The sequence below is a fragment of the Oncorhynchus mykiss genome, chromosome 25, assembly GCF_057628025.1.
Source record: "Oncorhynchus mykiss isolate SJ-2025 chromosome 25, ASM5762802v1, whole genome shotgun sequence".
NCBI lineage: Eukaryota > Metazoa > Chordata > Actinopteri > Salmoniformes > Salmonidae > Oncorhynchus > Oncorhynchus mykiss.
In genome coordinates this window covers 59,209,865-59,231,102 of record NC_143046.1, presented here as the reverse complement: position 1 = coordinate 59,231,102, position 21,238 = coordinate 59,209,865, and the positions used below count along the sequence as shown (strand labels likewise).

At 43.2% G+C, this 21,238-nt stretch overlaps 2 protein-coding genes across 2 annotated transcripts in view; one reads left to right on the top strand and one right to left on the bottom strand.

The window, feature by feature from the left end:
• The window catches only part of rtn4ip1 (reticulon 4 interacting protein 1), a 29,458-nt gene that overhangs the window by 6,122 nt on the left and 2,098 nt on the right, over nt 1–21,238 (bottom strand). The window contains exons 3-8 of the mRNA XM_021584560.3: nt 19,191–19,259; nt 16,508–16,632; nt 15,573–15,621; nt 14,936–15,072; nt 14,485–14,668; nt 9,041–9,133 (exon numbers count right to left, since the gene is read on the bottom strand). Of these exons, the coding sequence (XP_021440235.1) occupies nt 9,041–9,133; nt 14,485–14,668; nt 14,936–15,072; nt 15,573–15,621; nt 16,508–16,632; nt 19,191–19,259 (657 nt within the window). The remainder of the gene's footprint in view (nt 1–9,040; nt 9,134–14,484; nt 14,669–14,935; nt 15,073–15,572; nt 15,622–16,507; nt 16,633–19,190; nt 19,260–21,238) is intronic.
• Nucleotides 232–6,756, top strand: defb3 (defensin beta 3). The gene is made up of 3 exons (NM_001195183.2): nt 232–370; nt 585–714; nt 6,549–6,756. Exons 1-3 carry the CDS (start codon nt 322–324, stop codon nt 6,559–6,561), a joined length of 192 nt encoding a protein of 63 aa, NP_001182112.2. The 5' UTR covers nt 232–321; the 3' UTR covers nt 6,562–6,756.

Genomic DNA, 21,238 nt, shown 5'->3' with positions numbered 1-21,238 from the left:
TGAAAGTAAATTAAACAATGGAAATAAATGGAATTATAATGTAGGCTATACCAACTGAAGGAAACAAACAGTCAATTGATCGGTCGATACTGACAGTGGCTAATATTTAACATGAAAGAAATGTTAAATATTACAACTACTGTTTATTGACTGATCAGATAAGACTCTTTCATTCAATTGGACCACAATCATCTCCACCCCTAAATAGGGATGGCACTAAAATGAGGTCATGAAAGGACAACAGAGATTGGAAAATACATTTGCAATTCAGCTTCGTTGCATTCTTCTAAACGGAGGGTCATATTCATCAAATCAAAGACCATGAACTGCCTGATGATCTTCATGCTAGTGGCTCTTTTAGTCATTGCTTGTAAGTCAAATCAAATTCATTCTTAAAAAGGCCGTATATGTGCAACAGCTCCTCTAACTCAGCTATGCTTATACAGTTGAACAGCAAAATAAACTGTTGAACTGTTTTTGTCAAATGTAAAAACTATAAACTGTAAAAACGATTTTTAAAAATGGATAAAAATGTGCTATAATGGTAGGAAATAATGAGATTGACATTTTTCTGGTAATTCCAGGTGGAATACAAGAGTCATCTGCATCTCTACACTTATGTTTCATTAGTGGGGGCGGGTGCAGAAACCTTCGTTTGTGCCTTGCTTCTGGTGGTACTAACATTGGAAAAATGGGATGTACATGGCCGAATGTGTAAGTTTATCAATGACCCAAACTGACTTGATAAATCAGAAATGCAGCGTCCCATTATGAATTTCAAATACATTCCAATTACTGTATCCATAGCAGTAATATCAGACAGGACTCACGTTTGCTATTTTACGTACATCTTGCTCCTCAAATAAGTATATGGAACGTTTTGTATCGTTACTAAAAACTAAAAACAGAAGATTACTTAGTGGAGGTTGGTCGGGGTGGATGACTGGTGGGGGTGGCAGGCGTATACTACGACCGAGTAGCAACCCACAGGTTGCGTGTTCGAGGTGCGTCCGGGACAAGTGTAGCATTTTAGCTAACCCTTCCCCTAACCTTGACCCAATTCACCTTTCAATTCTTCTAACCTTTTGTCGTTTTCATTCCAACGTTTTACGTACATTCTCACCGTAATTCTTCTTTGTTGTTAGACGCAACCAGCAATTTGGTCTCGGAGATATTGCTATTGGTCCTCCCAAGACGTATGATAAGATACACCATCCAATTCGTATGCTTTTGTATATTGCATTGACCACTATTCCATTCATAACGTAATGTAACGTAAATAGCATTGCACGAGCCGTGGTTTGTGCAAGCCGGAACATCTCACAGGGGCACGTTTTATTTGTCACATGCTCAAGTACAGTGAAATACTTAACTTGCAAGCAGTAACCAACAATGCCGTATTTAATATTTTTAAAAGTATAACTAATGAGGAAAAGATAACTACTTAAGTAAAAACTACTTTAAAGTACTACTTATGTAGTTTTTTTGGGTATCTGTACTTTACTATTTATACTGTAGTATATTCCTAGATTTTTTTTACTCCATACATTTTCCCTGACAACCAAAAGTAGTTTTTACAGTTTGAATGCTTAGCAGGACAGGAAAATTGTCAAATTCAAGCAATTATCAAGAGAACACGTGGTCATGCCTATTGCCTCTGGCCAGGCAGACTCACTAAACACAAATTAATATTTTGTAAATAATGTCTGAGTTGGAGTGTGACCTGGCTAAAAACAAGAAAATGGTGGTCTGCTAATATAAGGAATTGTAAATGATTTATACCTGTACTTTTGATACTTAAGTATACTTAAAACCAAATACTTTTAGACTGTTACTCAAGTAGTATTTTACTGGGTTACTTTCACTTTTACTTGAGTAATTTTCTATTAAGGTATCTATACTTTTACTCAAGTATGACAATTGGATACTTTTTAATCCACTGACAAATACACAAGAAATAAGAGAGGAAGCTCAGGGTAAATTTGGCACGGCAGGTGGAGCGTTGGTTAGAGCGTTGGGCCAGTTACCGAAAGGTCAGCTCGGGGATTCAACCAGCAACAAGGTAAACATGTTGTTCTACCCCTGAACAAGGCAGTTAAACCCACTGTTCCCCAGTAGGCCGTCATTGTAAATAAGAATTTGTTCTTAACCGACTTGCCTAGTTAAATAAAGGTTAAATAAAAAGGGATTGGTGTATTTGAGGTACAGTACAAGACCAAAAGTATGTGGACATCTGCTCAATGAACATCTCATTCCAAAATCATGGCATTAATATGGAGTTTGTCCCCCCTTGGCTGCTATAACAGCCTCTACTCTTCTGGGAAGGCTTTCCACTAGATGTTGGAACAGGGACTTGCTTCCATTCAGCCACAAGAACATTGGTGAGGTCGGTCACTGATGTTGAGTTTTAGGCCTGCCTCGCAGTCGGCATTCCAATTCGTTCCAAAGGTGTCAGATGGATTTGAGGTCAGGGATCTGTTCAGGCCAGTCAAGTTCTTCCACACCGATCTCGACAAACCATTTATTTTTTGTTGTATTTTATCCCCCTTTTCTCCCCAATTTTGATCTTGTCTCATCGTTGCAAACCCCAACGGGCCAGGGAGGCAAAGGTTGAGTCAGGCGTCCTCCAAAACATGACACGCCAAACCGCGCTTCTTAACACCCGCCTGCTTAACCCGGAAGCCAGCGGCACTAATGGGTCAAAGGAAACACTGCTCACCTGACGACCAAGGTCAGCCTTCAGGCGCCAGGGCCGCCACAAGGAGATGCTAGAGCGCGATGATACAAGTAAAGTATTTGTTGTGGCGTTACGATTTCCCTTCACTGGAACTAAGGGGCCTAGCCCGAAACCATGAAAAATAGCCCGAGACCATTATTCCTCCTCCACCAAACTTTACAGTTGGCACTATGCATTTGGGCTGGTAGTGTTCTCCTGGCATCCGCCAAACCCAGATTCGTCCGTCGGACTGCCAGATGGGTGAAGCGTGATTCATCACTCCAGAGAACGCGTTTCCACTGCTCCAGAGTCTTACGGCGGCGAGCTTTACACCACTCCAGCTGACACTTGACATTGAGCATGGTGATCTTAGGCTTGTGTGCGGCTGCTCGGCCATGGAGAACCATTTCATGAAGCTCCCGACAAACAGTTCTAGTTCCTTCCAGGGGCAGCTTGGACGATTTTTACATGATACGCACTTCCGCACTCGACGGTGCCATTCTGTGAGCTAATGTGGCCTACCGAGCCGTTGTTGCTCCTAGACATTTCCACTTCAAAATAACAGCACTTACAGTTGACCGGGGCAGCTCTAGCAGGGCAGACATTTGACAAACTCACTTGTTGGAAAGGTGGCATCCTATGACGGTGCTACGTTGAAAGTCACTGAGCACTTCAGTTAAGCCATTCTACTGCCAATGTTTGTCTATGGCGATTGCATGAGTGTGTGCTCGATTTTATACACCTGTCAGCAACAGGTGTGGCTGAAATAGCCAAATCCACTCATTTGAAGGGGTGTCCGCATACTTTTGTATATAGTGTAGATATGTACATGTATATATATAGTGTAGGAGAAAGTAACTGGTAGCAGGAGAAATCATAATAATAAGAGTAAACTTTATGGCAGCAGCATAGGTGGTGGGTGTGTGTATTGTGCAAGAGTGTCAGTGTAGGCGTGATAGGCGGATTTACATGTAAACATGGATGAAAAGTGACTAGTAGCAGGAATACATAAATACTTAAGGTAATATACTAATGGTAATATATACAGTGGCAATAAACAGTATGTGAACCATTTGGAATGACCTGGATTTCTGCATAAATTGGTCATAAAATAGACAAACACTTAAACTAATAACACACAGATTATTGTATTTTTCTTGTCTATATTCAATACATCATTTAAACATTCACAGTGTAGGTTGGGAAAAGTATGTGAACCCCTGGGCTAATGACTTCTCCAAAAGCTAACCTGGAGTCCAATCAATGAGACGAGACTGGAGATGTTGGCTAGAGCTGCCCAGCCCTATACAAAACACTCACAAAATTTGAGTTTGCTATTCATAAGAAGCATTGCCTGATGTGAACCATGCCTCGAACAAAAGAGATCTCAGAAGACCTTAATATTAAGAATTGTTGACTTGCATAAAGCTGGAAAGGGTTAGAAAAGTATCTCTAAAAGCCTTGATGTTCATCAGTCCACGGTAAGAAATTATCTATAAATGGAGAAAGTTCAGCACTGTTGCTACTCTCCCTAGGAGTGGCCATCCTGCAAAGATGATTGCAAGAGCACAACGCAGAATGCTCATTGAGGTTAAGAAGAATCCTAGAGTCAGTCAGTCAGCTAAAGACTTACAGAAATCTCTGGAACATGCTAACATCTCTGTTGATGATTCTACGATATGTAAACACTAAACAAGAATGGTGTAAATTGGAGGACAACACGGAAGAAGCCACTGCTGTCCAAAAAAAACATTGCTGCACGTCTGAAGTTCACAGAAGAGCACCTGGATGTTCCACAGGGCTACTGGCAAAATATTATTTGGACAGATTAAACTAAATTTGAGTTGTTTGGAAGGAACACCCAACACTATTTGTGGAGGAAAAAAAGGTACAGCACACCAACGTCAAAACCTCATCCCAACTGTAAAGTATGGTGAAGAGAGCCGAAAGGTTGCTGGATCGAATCCCCAAGCTGGCAAGGTAAATTTTTAAAAAATTGGTCGTTCTTCCCCTGATCAAGGCATTTAACCCATTGTTCCCTGGGCGCCGAAGACGTGGATGTCGTTTAAGGCAGCCCTCTGCACCTCTCTGATTCAGAGGGGTTGGGTTAAATGCGGAAGACACATTTCAGTTGAATGCATTCAGTTGTACAACTGACTTCCCTATCTTTCCACCAGTTGAAGCTCAACAGGACAACCCAAAACACAGAAGTAAATCAACAACAGAATGACTTCAACAGAAGAAAATACGCCTTCTGGAGTCCTGACCTCAACCCGATTGAGATGCTGTGGCATGACCTCGACATCCCAAGAATATTGCTGAGCTGAAACAAATTTGTAAAGAGGAACAGTCCAAAATCCCCCCTGACCGTTGTGCAGTTCTGATCCGCAACTATAGAAAACTTTTGGTTGAGGTTATTGCTGCCAAAGGAGGTCCAACCAGTTATTAAATCCAAGGGTTCACATACTTTTTACAGCCTGCACTTTGAATGTTTACACTGTGTGTTCAATAAAGACATGAAAACGTATAATTGTTTGAGTGTTAGTTTAAGCAGACTGTGTTTGTCTATTGTTGTGACTTAGATGAAGATCAAATTAAATTTTATGACCAATTTATTTGACTTATTTTCCACCATAATTTGCAAATAAATTCATAAAAAATCCTATAATGTGATTTTCTGGATTTTTCTTTTTTCTCATTTTGTCTGTCATAGTTGAAGTATACCTATGATGAAAATTACAGGCCTCATCTTTTTAAGTGGGAGAACTTGCACAATTGGTGGCTGACTAAATACTTTTTTGCCCCACTGTATGTGTGCCCATACCATAACCCCAACACCACCATGGGGCACTCTGTTCACAACGTTGACATCAGCAAACCGCTCGCCCACACAATGCCAGGTCTTGTGAGGCTGGTTGGACGTACTGCCAAATCTTCTAAAAACAACATTGGAGGCGGCTTACGGTAGAGAAATGAACATGAAATTCTCTGGCAACAGCTCTGGTGGACATTCCTGCAGTCAGCATGCCAATTGCAAGCTCCCTCAAAACTTGAGACATCTGTGGCATTGTGTTGTGTGACAAAACTGCACATTTTAGAAAAGCCTTTTATTGTCCCCAGCACAAGCTGCACCTGTGTAATGATCATGCCGTTTAATCAGCTTCTTGATATGCCACACCTGTCAGGTAGATGGATTATCTTGGCAAAGGAGAAATGCTCACTAACAGGGATTTAAACAAATTTGTGCACACAATTTGAAAGCATTTCTTGGATCTTTCATTTCAGCTCATGAAACATGGGACCAACACTTTACATGTTGCGTTTATATTTTTTGTTCAGTGTCGATAGATACTAATGTTGATGGCAATCAATAATCAATGAACAGCAGCATAGTGGTAGTAATAAATCGAATCAATAATCAATTTAGCAGCAGCGTAGGAGAAGCCCATCTTTTAATTCTGTAGCGTGAGGTAGCTTGAAGTACAAGTACAGCCCCCTACAGGACACTAGTCTATCATAGGGCCTTTCCCCCAATCTATATCCTTAACGCTGAGTGCCAAGCAAAGACGGATTGGTTCACATTTTTACTGTCTTTGGTATGACTCGGCCGGGCATCGAACTCCCAACCTTCCAATCTCAGGGCGGACACTAAACACAAGGCCACTGAGTTGGTCGTAAAGTAATGTATCATACTAAATAGAGGGGAACAGATTTATGTACCAAATCTTTAGAATTTCCAGAGGCCAGGTTGGTAATATTCAATGTTTTATATACAGCTATAAATGTTGGCATATTTTTCCAAACCAAATCTATTGGATGCTTTCTCTTTCAGATGCTGTAAATGATACTGGCCAGAGTCTTGACAATGGCCACTGAGGATCCCATGGAACATTCACCAAGAGTAGGGACTAGGGGGTGTTAACCCCTGTGTCTTGGCCAGATGCCCAACTGGCAACTCCTACTGAATTGACTATTCCTGTTTGAGCCTTTTGTCATGATTTGTACTTCCCTTTTGCGGAATAAAATTGCAATGAGAAAACACTATTTGTTCCATTTTCAATTACACAACACTATATCACAACAACATTTGAAAGGTATTCACACATGCTTTCTTGCGGCACATGAAATAGACCTACAATATGATGCTATGCCTTGACCTGGAGTACTGGTCCCACTTTCATTGTATAGCTGACATACTTTAAAGCCTAAAAGTGCAGTAAAACTGATGCTACGAGGGCTCCCGAATAGCGCAGCATTTTAAGGCAATGCATCTCAGTGCTAGAGTCGTCACTACAGACCCTGGCTCGATCCCTGGATCGATCCCGGGTTGTATCACAACTGGCCATGATTGGGAGTCCTCCCATAGGGAGGCTCACAATTGGCCCAGCTTCATCTGGGTTTGGCCGGTGTGGGCCGTCATTGTAAATAAGACTTTGTTCTTAACTGACTTGCCTAGTTAAATGAAGGTTAAATTGAAATAAAATGTTTTAAATACAATAGTATAGAGCCAGGCTATGATATGGCACTGTGTGATAACACAAATAAGTGTTCTGAAGCGGGGCCAGTTTTACAGATCAATTTCCTTCCCTCTGAGAGAAAACTGCTACATTCGGAGTTACACATAGCTCCACTCCTCACCAAGTCAATAGCCTTCACCTATCCGTCATTCAGAATGCCTTCGTATGGGAATAGTGATCCCGGTTACAGCAGCATGGCGGCAAGCGCAGGCCCCAGGCTCTTAAATCAGTCTGGGTGGTTCTGAGACCCACTGTTGATGCTGAAGCCCAAACCAGACTATAGCGCCACTATAGTCATCATAGGAGCCCTCGGCCAGTTCTGCCACATCTTCTTTGGTGACAGAGGACACTGTTCTTCCGCCCTGCAGCCAGTCTCCTTCATGGACATAGAGTGCGCCAGACCAGGGGGCTCCCAAGTGGCGCAGAGGTCTAAGGCACTGCATCTCAGTGCAAGAGGTTCGAATCCAGGCTGCATCACATCCACCCCTTCCGGGTGGCGCACAATTGGCCCAGCGTCGTCCAGGTTTGGCCGGGGTAGGCCGTCATTGTAAATAATAATTTGTTCTTAACTGACTTGCCTAGCTAAATAAAGGTTAAATAAAACAATCAGTATGCCCTACCTGAAGTCCCTTGGGGTAAGGGGGTCAGATTCCGGAGAGTTGTGGTCTAGGAGTTCAGTTCAGAGGATGATGACAGGAAAGTGATGAAGAGAAAGACAGGAGTCTCTACCTGCCCCGAGGGGCTCCCAACATCTCATTGGTGGATTTAGATGTGAGGTCACTGCCACCACACACAAATCACTTCCTGCCATGGAGACACATGCAAACACTCCAGGGAGACATTTTGCAGAGTCTGATGGTGGGTAGTGGTGATTCATTGCAGAGGCTGCTCATGTTTCTGGTGATGACACCTGTTGTCAAATACAGCAAAGAACTCAGCCCTTCACAGAGCATGTCTGTAGAGGGCAGGGCACATGATCAGACCAGACCAAATGGACAGGGGGATCCACAGGGGAAAAAGGGGAAACTCAAAAGCTCCAGCTTGGATCTCTTCTGCTCCCTCAGTCACTCCCGGTCTAGAGAGGAAACCCTCCTTTTTGGCAGCTTCAACTTCCAACACTTCCTCCATCCCCTTCTCCACCGTTTACCCAGCCCTGCCATCACCCCCATCCTGGCATTCCTATGCTCTTGGGGCTGTGTCCACTTCCTGGATTGTGACCAGCTCGAGTTTGGACTGCCTGGGCCCCAACTCCATGGAAACACTGAAGCTTCAGCCACAGAAGGGCGTCGTCATCAAACTATATGTTTCTGGCAGCCAACTCAGCCTACTGGACTTTGATTTCATGGACTATAAATAATGTATATTCTACAGTAAAATTTGAGAATTTGACTTCAAATTGTGTTTAGTCATTAGCATTCTAACAAATCAACTTCCTTGTTGTTGTGAGAGACCGTATTTGGCAGTAAGTGTTTTGCCAAGGCCAAAACTGGCATATAAAGAACGTGGTTCAATTCTGTTAATTCCTTCAACATTTCAATTTCTCTTAGTTTGATTCAGATTACAAAAGTCAGGTTACAAATCAAGTGGAACAGAGGTTTTCATCAAATCCAAAGACCATGAACCGTCACATTCTCTGTTAGTCTTTGTAAGTACTCAACATTTCTTGGACGGTTGCATCGTTTATTATTATACCAATAACCATTCAGTCAGGATGCTTTCAGCACCTGTTATTCAGCTTGATTACTATTATAAAAGGGAAAACAGCTGGTGGCTCAACTGAGAAAGAAACGCTAAGATTGAACAGTACCTTTCCTGCATCCACCATCTCGCTGATGTCATCCAGGGCAAGTCCGTTGGGTGCAAACATCCCCCAGCGATAGTGCACTCCCTTGGATAAATGCTAGGAGCGACAAAGGAGAAAAAGGGAGATGAACAAGGTTTTGTACACTCAAATAAAATAAGACATTGATGTTGGTGTTGTCCACCCATACACAGACTGTTGGTGGTGTTGTCCACCCATACACAGACTGTTGGTGGTGTTGTCCACCCATACACAGACTGTTGGTGTTGTTGTCCACCCCATACACAGACTGTTGGTGTTGTTGTCCACCCCATACACAGACTGTTGGTGGTGTTGTCCACCCATACACAGACTGTTGGTGGTGTTGTCCACCCCATACACAGACTGTTGGTGTTGTTGTCCACCCATACAGACTGTTGGTGTTGTTGTCCACCCATACACAGACTATTGGTGGTGTTGTCCACCCATACAGACTGTTGGTGTTGTTGTCCACACATACAGACTGTTGGTGTTGTTGTCCACACATACACAGACTGTTGGTGGTGTTGTCCACCCATACACAGACTGTTGGTGGTGTTGTCCACCCATACACAGACTGTTGGTGGTGTTGTCCACCCATACAGACTGTTGGTGTTGTCCACCCATACACAGACTGTTGGTGGTGTTGTCCACCCATACACAGACTGTTGGTGGTGTTGTCCACCCATACACAGACTGTTGGTGGTGTTGTCCACCCATACACAGACTGTTGGTGTTGTTGTCCACCCCATACACAGACTGTTGGTGGTGTTGTCCACCCATACACAGACTGTTGGTGGTGTTGTCCACCCCATACACAGACTGTTGGTGTTGTTGTCCACCCATACAGACTGTTGGTGTTGTTGTCCACCCATACACAGACTATTGGTGGTGTTGTCCACCCATACAGACTGTTGGTGGTGTTGTCCACACATACAGACTGTTGGTGTTGTTGTCCACACATACACAGACTGTTGGTGGTGTTGTCCACCCATACACAGACTGTTGGTGGTGTTGTCCACCCATACACAGACTGTTGGTGGTGTTGTCCACCCATACAGACTGTTGGTGTTGTCCACCCATACACAGACTGTTGGTGGTGTTGTCCACCCATACACAGACTGTTGGTGGTGTTGTCCACCCATACACAGACTGTTGGTGGTGTTGTCCACCCATACACAGACTGTTGGTGTTGTTGTCCACCCCATACACAGACTGTTGGTGGTGTTGTCCACCCATACACAGACTGTTGGTGGTGTTGTCCACCCCATACACAGACTGTTGGTGTTGTTGTCCACCCATACAGACTGTTGGTGTTGTTGTCCACCCATACACAGACTATTGGTGGTGTTGTCCACCCATACAGACTGTTGGTGGTGTTGTCCACACATACACAGACTGTTGGTGGTGTTGTCCACCCATACACAGACTGTTGGTGGTGTTGTCCACCCATACACAGACTGTTGGTGGTGTTGTCCACCCATACAGACTGTTGGTGTTGTCCACCCATACACAGACTGTTGGTGTTGTCCACCCATACACAGACTGTTGGTGGTGTTGTCCACCCATACACAGACTGTTGGTGGTGTTGTCCACCCATACACAGACTGTTGGTGGTGTTGTCCACCCATACACAGACTGTTGGTGGTGTTGTCCACCCATACACAGACTGTTGGTGTTGTTGTCCACCCATACAGACTGTTGGTGTTGTTGTCCACACATACAGACTGTTGGTGTTGTTGTCCACCCATACACAGACTGTTGATGTTGTTGTCCACCCATACAGACTTAAATGCAGATGCTTAAGTACAGATATGTCTCAGATGTACTATATATAAACTTAAACTTATACAAACTACAAACTTCACATACAAAATTATCAGTCCATAATTAGGTTGAGATTATTACCAGTTTATAAATCACTCCTAACTAGTGGCCTGTAAAATAGAAACATGCATATGTAGATGAGCACCTTTGTCTGAATCTCTGGTTACATTTGCCTTCTTTGCATGTGGTATATCCGTGGTTTATAATGCTCTTCATTACAAATGCATTGGTTTTATTATTCTGCCGTCGATCACTCACTATACCATTGTGAGGCAGTGTTGGCACACACAAGGCAAGACACCAACCCACACAGACAACGGCATCCCTGGCTGTGTCAACTGCCTTCTATCCCAGACACCATACACACAAAGCACTTCATTTTTATGAGGTGACATTTTAACCCAAAGAGGACTGTCTAATTGTCAAAGTATGTCAGGCAATCAGGGCGTGGAGCGCGCCTCTTTCATGAAGGCATTCCCTATCCATTATCTATTCCCAGCATCGAGATGGGATTCCCGGCTCCATTCCAAATGGAAAAAGGAGATGGCTGAGTGCTAGGGTTTGTGGGTGGTGTCTCAGGGGGGGGCAAGGTCCAGGGGAAGGTTCCTCAACATAAAGCATCTAGGGAGATTATAGGGGTTTTAAATGACAACTTCGACTGGCAAACCGGTTGTCTGCACTTTACTTCTGATTACACTGTGCGTGCACAATGAGCACTAAGAGTTTGCGGAGAAAGAAAGGTTGGAACTGAGAGGTTGGGTTATTTCCTGTCTTAACCCACAGACTACATCCGTCATTAATTATTTTCCACTTTTGAGTTTTTGCATTCAATGCTTTATTCTACCGATGCCAAATCTTCTGCCCCATGGCCACATACAAACCTGTGACACACACAGTTAACAGAGATGCAATGGTTGGATGGAGAAAGAGAGAGCCACTGTGTGTGTGTGTGTGAATAAGATCACCTCGGTTCCTTTGGAACTCATTTTGACACCTAACAAACCAGGTGAACATACACTGTCTGTATTAGCAATAGTCAAACGAAATATGCCTCCAAAGTATCTAACCACCAAACCAAAGGTAAACATTTAAACATGAACCAAATCTGTTAAGTATGCCTCTTTCAGTCCTGTCTGAGGGCTGTTTCCATGGAGACGCTAGACCAGTAGTTTGAGGAGCAAATTGTACCCCGTTGTGACATGCTCCTTCTTTGGGGACAGAGGCCTTCTCTCTACCCAAACTACCCAAGGCCCACTAATGCGGTGCTGGGCGCAAAATCAGCTCAACACTCCCACATCATTGCATCCAGCTTTGTTTCCCCAAAGCCTGGGGGCCATATTTTCCCATCGTTGGCCCCAGACCTTAGAGGCCATGCTCCATTAAGCACTTTGTAGGCTATGTCTTGGAAATGAGAGATTATATGTTGTAGAGAGCGGAGAGAGATATTAAGGGATAGAGGGGAGAAAGAGGGGGAGACCAGCAGGTGTTCAAAAAGTGATAGGCAGTATGGGGTGTTGATAAGGTTTGTTGATTTAACTTCCCCCATATCTTCTATATTCTAGCCTAGGTCTGACACGTTCTACTGTCAACACTGTCCCAGGACAAACCCCATAATACAAATCCACCATGCCACTCTACCTATAGTGGGTGAGAAAAACGGTGCATGTTTCCATGGGGTTCCCCCAAACCATGTCTTCACCCACCTTGTCTTCAGTTTCTATTTCCCACAGTCAATGTTTTTCCATTTCTGTTACTAGATACTATTGCAGTACTGATAAAGTGAGAACCTTATGGCACTGGAAACACAATGTGTTCCAAGTCTTACTTCAGCCTAGAAGTTCTACAGTATTCCAGCAGTGCTGTACTCAATGAATGCAATACGCACATCACAGTTCAGGTTCTCCCTGATAAGACTCACTTAAACATACAGTAACATACTACAGTTATCTGTAGTTCTTGGTGCTGTGGTGAGTGGGAGTAAGAAGAAGAACCTTGGCACGCACAAAGCCTCAAATGCACTGCACATATTGCGGTCTGTACATCACAAAATGCCAACAGGATGCCAGTGGCACTCTGTTGGGGTGAGATGACAAGCAAATGGAGCGAGATGAGGTTTTGCTTTATAAGGGGACACTGCAGATGTCTTGTAAGTGCTTTACTGCACATGTTAAAGGCAGAGGTCTTATACAGTACCAGTCAAAAGATTCAACACACTCATTCAAGGGTTTTTCTTTATTTGTACTATTTTCTACATTGTAGAATAACAGTGAAGACATCACAATTATGACATAACACATATAGAATCATGTAGTAACCAAAAAGGTGATAATAAACTAGTCAAAATATATTTTATATTTGAGATTCTTCAAAGTAGCCACCCTTTGCTTTGATAAAAGTTCATTTGTGGAATTTCTTTCCTTAATGTTTTTGAGCCAATCAGTTGTGTTGTGACAAGGTAATGGTGGTATACAGAACATAGCCCTATTTGATAAAAGACCAAGTCCATATTATGGTGAGTACAGCTCAAATAAGCAAAGAGAAACGACAGTCCATCATTACTTTATGACATGAAGGTCAGTCAATACGGAAAATTGAAAGAAAGTTTCTTCAAGTGCAGTTGCAAAAACCATCAAGCGCAATGATGAGGATAAGTTCATTAATTTCCAGCCTCAGAAATTGCAGCCCAAATAAATGCTCCACAGAGTTCAAGTAACAGACATCTCAATATCAACTGTTCAGAGGAGACTGTGTGAATCAGGGCTTCATTGTCAAATTTCTGCAAAGAAACCACTACTAAAGAACACCAATAATAAGAAGAGACTTGCTTGGGCCAAGAAACACGAGCAATGGACATTACACCGGTGGAAATCTGTCCTTTGGTCTGATGAGCCCAAATGTGGGATTTTTGGTTCCAACCGCCATGTCTTTGTGAGATGCTGAGTAGGTGAATGGATGATCTCCACATGTGTGGTTCCCACCGTGAAGAATGGAGGACGTGTGATGGTGCTTTGCTGATGACACTGTCAGCGATTTATTTATTAGACAAGGCACACTTGCTACCACAGAATTCTGCAGCGATATTCCAAGCTGTGTAAGGACTATTTGTCCAAGAAGGAGAGTGATGGAGTGCTGCATCAGATGACCTGGCCTCCACAATCTAACCTCAACCCGATTGAGATGGTTTGGGATGAGTTGGACCGCAGAGTGAAGGAAAAGCAGCCAACAAGTGCTCAGCATATGTGGGAACTCCTTCAAGACTGTTGGAAAAGCATTCCAGGTGAAGCTGGTTGAGAGAATGCCAAGAGTGTGCACAGCTGTCATCAGGGCAAAGGGTGGCTACTTTGAAGAATCTATAATCAAAAATATATTTTGATTTTTTTTGACGTTTTTGGTTACTACATGATTCCATATGTGTTATTTCATATTTGATGTATTCACTATTATACTACAATGTATAAAATATTAATATAAATATAATATATATTAAGAAAAACTCTTAAATGACTAGGTGTGTCCAAACTTTTGACAGGTACTGTATGGTTCTGTGATCACCTGTATAAATAAAGGACATGGAAAATTAAATACAGAAATGCTGCCACAGTTACCTTGAGGGCCTTGGATGCCACGGTGACCCCGGTCTGGAGCATTCCATCAGCGATACCCAGCTGGTCAGTGTTACGGAGGAAGGGTGTTACCAGTGTTACGTACTTGGCGCCGCACCATGGCTTCAGCAGGCCCAGAGCCCAGCTCTCTGTGTCCCCGCCCACATTATCCAGAACCAGATCAAACCTAGGACAGGGGGAGGAGAGGTAGAGAGAGATGGAGAGAGACAGAGAGAGTTAATTTTGTTACATGGAGAGTAATTCTCCCACACAACAATGAGAATTGACTGTGGCTATGAGAGAGATGTGCCTAAGCGTTGATTACAGCAAACTGACCAATGGGGAACACTCCTCCTCCTATTCAGATAAATGCCACCATGGAGGTATTAAAGTGTGTCTGCATGTGCTTCTGTGTGACAAGGGAAAAGGTGTGTGTGTTTGTGGGCGTGCTCACTTTTCCAGTGCCCTCAGGGGCACCTCAACAGGCCCAGCTGTGTAGTCCACCACGTGATCCACCCCTAGACCCCTCACCAGCCGCTCGGCATTCTGGGAGCAGGTTACTGTAACATGGGCTCCCCAGGCCTTGAGCATCTGAGACGAGAAAATGGGATCTACATCATCATCAACACACTCTTTGCGGGTACCTGGAATGATGTTGATAAAATCAGTAAGACTTGTGTAATAGAAGTGAGCGAGGGTGCAGCCGGTACACATATCATCTCTTATAACAGGAGAGATCAGATGAACCAGCACTGAATCCCTGATGTAAGATACATGTGCAGATTGAGGTCACAACAAAAGGCTGAAGTGGCACACTAGGACACCCAATCCAAGACGAGTGTATAACATCACTGACATAATTATAAACAGCTGTCCATGGAACAGAATTGACAGGATTTAGATAGTATAATTGTTTGTTTATGATTAAGGATCTTTCTTTTCCATCATTGTTTTGTATTAGGACCATGCAGCTATTGTCACTGCGATGTGGTTTGAATACCTAAGATTGAAAGTAAACAGAGTCACATTGAAGATTAAGTCATGAATGTACAGAATGAGGGCATCATGGTTATCATCAGCAGCATGATCACCTGTATGGAAAATGTTCCGACTCCTCCTGAACCTCCCAGGATCAGAATGCTGTATGAGGATGGAAAACACCGGATTAAAACACAGAGAAGTAAACACAGAGTCATAATGGAGACGTAAGAATGTCCTTCACTGAACCAGGTTTTTGTGTTTGACTTTGATGTACATTTAACGTGTGTACAAAACACACACACTTAACTGAGTGTACAAAACATTAGGAGCACCTTCCTAATATTGAGTTGCATCCCCTTTTGCCCTCAGAACAGCTTCAATTCGTCGAGGCATGGACTCTACAAGGTGTCGAAAGTGTTCCACAGGGATGCTGGCCCATGCTTCACGGTTTTGTCAAGTTGACTGTGAAAAACATGGCAATGTTGCAGTTCTTGACACACTCCAACCAGTGCCCTAGGCACCCTTACAAAACCCATTCACCCTCTGAATGTCACACATACACAATCCATGTCTCAAGGCTTAGAAATCATTCTTTAACCTGTCTCCTCCCCTTCATCTATACTGATTAAAGTCGATTTAACAACTGACATCAATAATGGATCATAGCGTTCTCCTGGATTCCCCTGGCCAGTCTGTCATGGAGTAATACACAAAAAATGTGTCCAATTGATCTATATGTTGCATGTGAACCAGGTGCTTCAGAGTCCAGTGCCATGCCAGCTATTGATGAAGCTCATTTCCAAAGAACCAACTTTGCCCACAGTACAATTCCCTCCAAATGCTCATTACCCACAGGCCTCAGAGACAGGATTTTTATGAAATAACCAAGTTGAATACTCAACTAGATCAAAGACACGAGAAGTATTTTAGGTGAATATGGACAACAGCATAGGTTATAAGGGGAAAGAGACAACTTGAACTCAAAGTGGCAGGAAACGTGTGTGTGTGTGTGTGAGAGAGAGAGTGTGTGCATGTGTGTACTTACCGTTTCTTGGCACAGTTGTCCTTGTTGAGGCCTCCTGTGTTGACTAGGGCAGACCAGGCTGTGGCAGCTACGTAAGGAACAGCCGCCGCCTCTATGTGACTCAGACATTTGGGCTTTTTGGACACCTGGCTCGGACACAAAATGGCGCACTCAGAAGTAGGTCACAAATATCTGTCCATATGTCAAAAGGTTGAGGTAAGTCTAATTTCTCCCCCTGTTCCCATAGAAAGGTCAGTGTTTCCCCTAAATGCATTTAGCAGGGGCACACCGCCACATTATTTATACATACAGTAGCAGTCAAAAGTTTGGACACACCTACAGTACTCGTTCAAGGGTTTTTCTTTATTTTTACTATTTTCTACATTGTAGAATAATAGTGAAGACATCAAAACTATGAAATAAAATATATGGAATCATGTAGTAACCAAAAAAGTGTTAAACAAATGAAAATATATTGATATTTGAGTTTCTTCAAACAGCCACCCTTTCTTTGCCTTGATGAAAGCTTTACACACACTTGGCATTCTCTCAACCAACTTCACCTGGAATGCTTTTCCAACAGTCTTGAAGGAGTTCCCATTAAATTGGGTTGAGGTCGGGTGATTGTAGAGGCCAGGTCATCTGATTGAGCACTCCATCAATCTCCTTCTTGGTCAAAAAGCCCTTACACAGTCTGGAGGTGTGTTGGGTCATTGTTGAAAAACAAATGGCTTGTTGTAGCCATGCTGGTTAAGTGTGCCTTGAAATCTAAATAAATCACTGACAGTGTCACCAGAAAAGCACCCCCACACCATCACACCTCCTGCTCCATGCTTCACGGTGAGAACCACACATGCGGAGATCATCCGTTCACCTACTCTGTGTCTCACAAAGACACGGCGTTTGGAACCAAAAATCTCACATTTGGGCTCATCAGACCAAAGGACAGATTTCAACCTGTAATGTCCATTGCTTGTGTTTCTTGGCCCAAGCAAGTCTCTTCTTATTATTGGTGTCCTTTAGTAGTGGTTGCTTTGCAGCAATTTGACCATGGGGCGGCAGAGTAGCCTAGTGGTTAGAGCGTTGGGCTAGTAACCGAAAGGTTGCAAGTTTGAATCCCCGAGCTGACAAGGTACAAATCGGCCGTTCTGCCCCTGAACAAGGCAGTTAACCCACTGTTCCTAGGCCGTCATTGAAAATAAGAATTTGTTCTTAACTGGCTAGTTAAATAAAGATCAAATAAAATCAAATTCATGCATTCTCCTCTGAACAGTTGATGTTGAGATGTGTCTGTTACTTGAACTCTGTGAAGCATTTATTTGGGCTGCCATTTCTGAGGCTGGAAAGTCTAATGAACTTATCCTCTGCAGTAGACGCAACTCTGGGTCTTTCTTTCTTGTGGCGGTCCTCATGAGGGCCAGTTTCATCATAGTGCTTGATGGTTTTTGTGATTGAAATGATAAAAATGTCTTTGTGATTGAAATGTTCCGTATTGACTGACCTTCATGTCTTAAAGTAATGATGGACTGTCATTTCTCTTTGCTTATTTGAGCTTAAAACATTAAGAAGGAAAGAAATTACACAAATTAACTTTTAACAAGGCACACCTGTTAATTGAAATGCATTCCAGGTGACTACCTCATGAAGCTGGTGGAGAGAATTCCAAAAGTGTGCAAAGCTGTCAACAAGGCAAAGGGTGGCTACTTTGAAGAATCTTAAATATATTTTGATTTGTTTCACGCTTTTGGTTACTACATGACTCCATAGTTTTGACGTCTTCACTGTTATTCTACAATGTAGAAAATAGTAAAAATAAAGAAAAACCCTGAGTAGGTGTGTCCAAACTTTTGACTGGTACTGTATATCATTTTGGGGATGGTAAAACGTTTTCAGTGTAAACTTAAACGACTAAAACCAGATACAAAGCATGTAGAAAAGATAATGGAGCAATATTTTTTTTAAATAAGAGAATCGTTGAGAACTAGCAATCACCTAAGTAAAAACTAGACAGTCAGGGAGAATATAAAATGTCATGTTTGACTCACTTAGATAGCATAAGAACACAGAATAAGCCATGGGGAAAATGTGTTGAACTGCATGAAATTAGCTTTAAAACTGCACATTTTCTCTCAGCCCCGTAAATAAATGCATAGAATTTCAGGAAACTATCTTTGAAACTGTGAAATGCTGTCTCTGCCCCATGGAAAAATGTTTAGAATTGCAGAAAAATAGCTTTATCATTTTGAAATGTAAAGAGGGCCTCTAAAACCACTCCATTGGCCACACCCACGCTAATCAAAGGGTAAACACTGAAGCCATTACTGACCATGCCTCACTGAGCAGCAGCATGGAGCCACACTGCCTGCAGCTTTCCTTCTCAAATCTGAGACCAATTGTAGTCTATCCCAAAAGTCCATTCCAGCCTAGCAACATCCTTTAGCTCACAAGAGATACCTAGTATTGCCTATACCAAGGTATCCCAACGCTACTGTGCATTGTCTCTTGAATATATGCTAGAGAAAGCAGAGTATCCCTGGTAGTGGTAAAGAAAGTGAGATTTTAAAAAACATATAGTAGTTCAACTGAAATGTTAACTACTCGTGCACATATTTGCATGCACAATGTAGAAATAAGCAAACAGTGGTTTTGGAAAACAAACAAAACTACAACATAAAACATAAACGGGTCAGACACAAAACAGTACCTCATTTGCACTCAACACCACAAACTCAGCCAGGCTGCCTTGTTTCCATGGGGGAATGGCCGCCCACACCTGAGAATAAAAACAACAACAATGGCTTAACCAACCATGCACTAGAATGACCCTGCATGGGTGGCACAGATACAAATATTGTTTTATTCTCTGTTTGGATATACACTATATACACAAACGTATGTGGACACCCCTTCAAATGAGTGGTTTCGCCTATTTCAGCCACACCCGTTGCTGACAGTTGTTTAAAATCGAGCACATAGCCAAACAATATCCATAGACAAACATTGGCAGTAGAATGGCCTTACTTAAGAACTCAGTGACTTTCAACATGGCACCATCATAGGATGCCAATTTTCTAACAAGTCAGTTCGTCAAATTTCTGCCCTGCGAGAGCTGCCCCGGTCAACTGTAAGTGTTGTTATTGTGAATTGGAATTGGAATTGGAATTTAGAAGCAATAACAGCTCAGCCGCGAAGTGGTAGGCCACACAAGCTCACAGAATGGGACCACCGAGTGCTGAAGCGCTTAGTGCGTAAAAATCATCTGTCCTCGGTTGCAACACACACTACAGCTTTCCAAACTGCCTCTGGAAGCAACGTCAGCACAAGAACTGTTCGTCGGGAGCTTAATCAAATGGGTTTCCATGGCTGAGCAGCCACACACAAGCCTAAGATCACCATAAGCAATGCCAAGCCTCGGCTGGAGTGGTGTAATGCTCGCCACCATTGGATTCTGAAGCAGTGGAAAGCATTCTCTGGAGTGTTGAATCACGCTTCACCATCTGGCAGTCCGACGGACTAATCTGGTTCTGGCGGATGCCCAGGAGAACGCTACCTGCCCCAATGCAGAGTGCCAACTGTAAAGTTTGGTGGAGGAGGAATAATTGTCTGGGGCTGTTTTTCATGGTTCAGGCTAGGCCACTTAGTTCCAGTGGAAGAAAATATTAACGCTACAGCATACAATAACATTCTAGACGATTCTGTGCTTCCAACTTTGTGGCAACAGTTTGGGGAAGGCCCTTTCCTGTGTCATCATGACAATGCCCCTGTGCACAAAGCAAGGTCCATACAGAAATGGTTTGTTGAGATCGGTGTGGAAGAACTTGACTGACCTGCACAGAGCCCTGACCTCAACCCCATCGAACACCTTTGAGATTAATTGGAAAGCTGACTGCGAGCCAGGTCTAATCGCCCAACATCAGTGCCCAACCTCACTAAAGCTTGCGGCTGAATGGAAGCAACTCCCCGCAGCGATGTGCCAACATCTGGTGGACAGCCTTCCCAGAAGAGTGAAGGCTGTTATAGCAGCAAAGGGAGGACCAACTCCATATCAATGCCTATGATTTTGGAATGAGATGTTCAAAGAGCAGGTGTGCACATACTCTCGGTCATGTAGTGTATGTTATGTTTACATCCATTTTATGGGATAGTGTTTCACTGCAAGCCACAGGCCCACCTACTGGGGAACCAGGCCCACCCACTGGGGAACCAGGCCCACCCAATCAGATTTTTTTATTTTATTGTAAAATTATGCTCTACTTGTCAGTGCGGGGATTCTATTCATCTGGCCCGGGTGCCCAGGTAGGTATGTTTTGCACCAGGTGACAGATGATTGCCCATGGCGAAGTTGGCTCAAAACCAAAGTGACATCATCAAGCACGAGGAGTAATGAGTAGCATTCTGTGTTTTCACATGCAAAAGTGATTGCTTTGGATAATAACGCTTTATCTGCCTTAACAATGAAAACTAGTTTGAAACGAAACACCATGCTACCTTGTTGACAACATGACCGAGCGGTGCAGATTACTGTTCCATTTGAGAAGGGCAGTCCTCCGTCACAGCTTTTGCTCATTCACGTCACGGGCCATAGACCGGTACTCAGCATAATCGAATCCGCCCAGTGTTCTAAACAGGACATTATTTGTCTTTTTACCTAAACATGCAAACACCATCAGATAGAATTCATAGCAAGCAGTGCAGTGCACTGGAATAACATTCACTCTCTTGGGATGGGTGGCCGAAAATAACTAACTGTAA

Excerpts from the sequence above, each read along its gene's own strand:
- defb3 (NM_001195183.2), top strand. The coding sequence starts at position 322 with ATGAACTGCCTGATGATCTTCATGCTAGTGGCTCTTTTAGTCATTGCT. Across the intron at positions 371-584 it reads GGCTCTTTTAGTCATTGCTT|GTGGAATACAAGAGTCATCT; the intron begins GTAAGTCAAATC and ends TGGTAATTCCAG.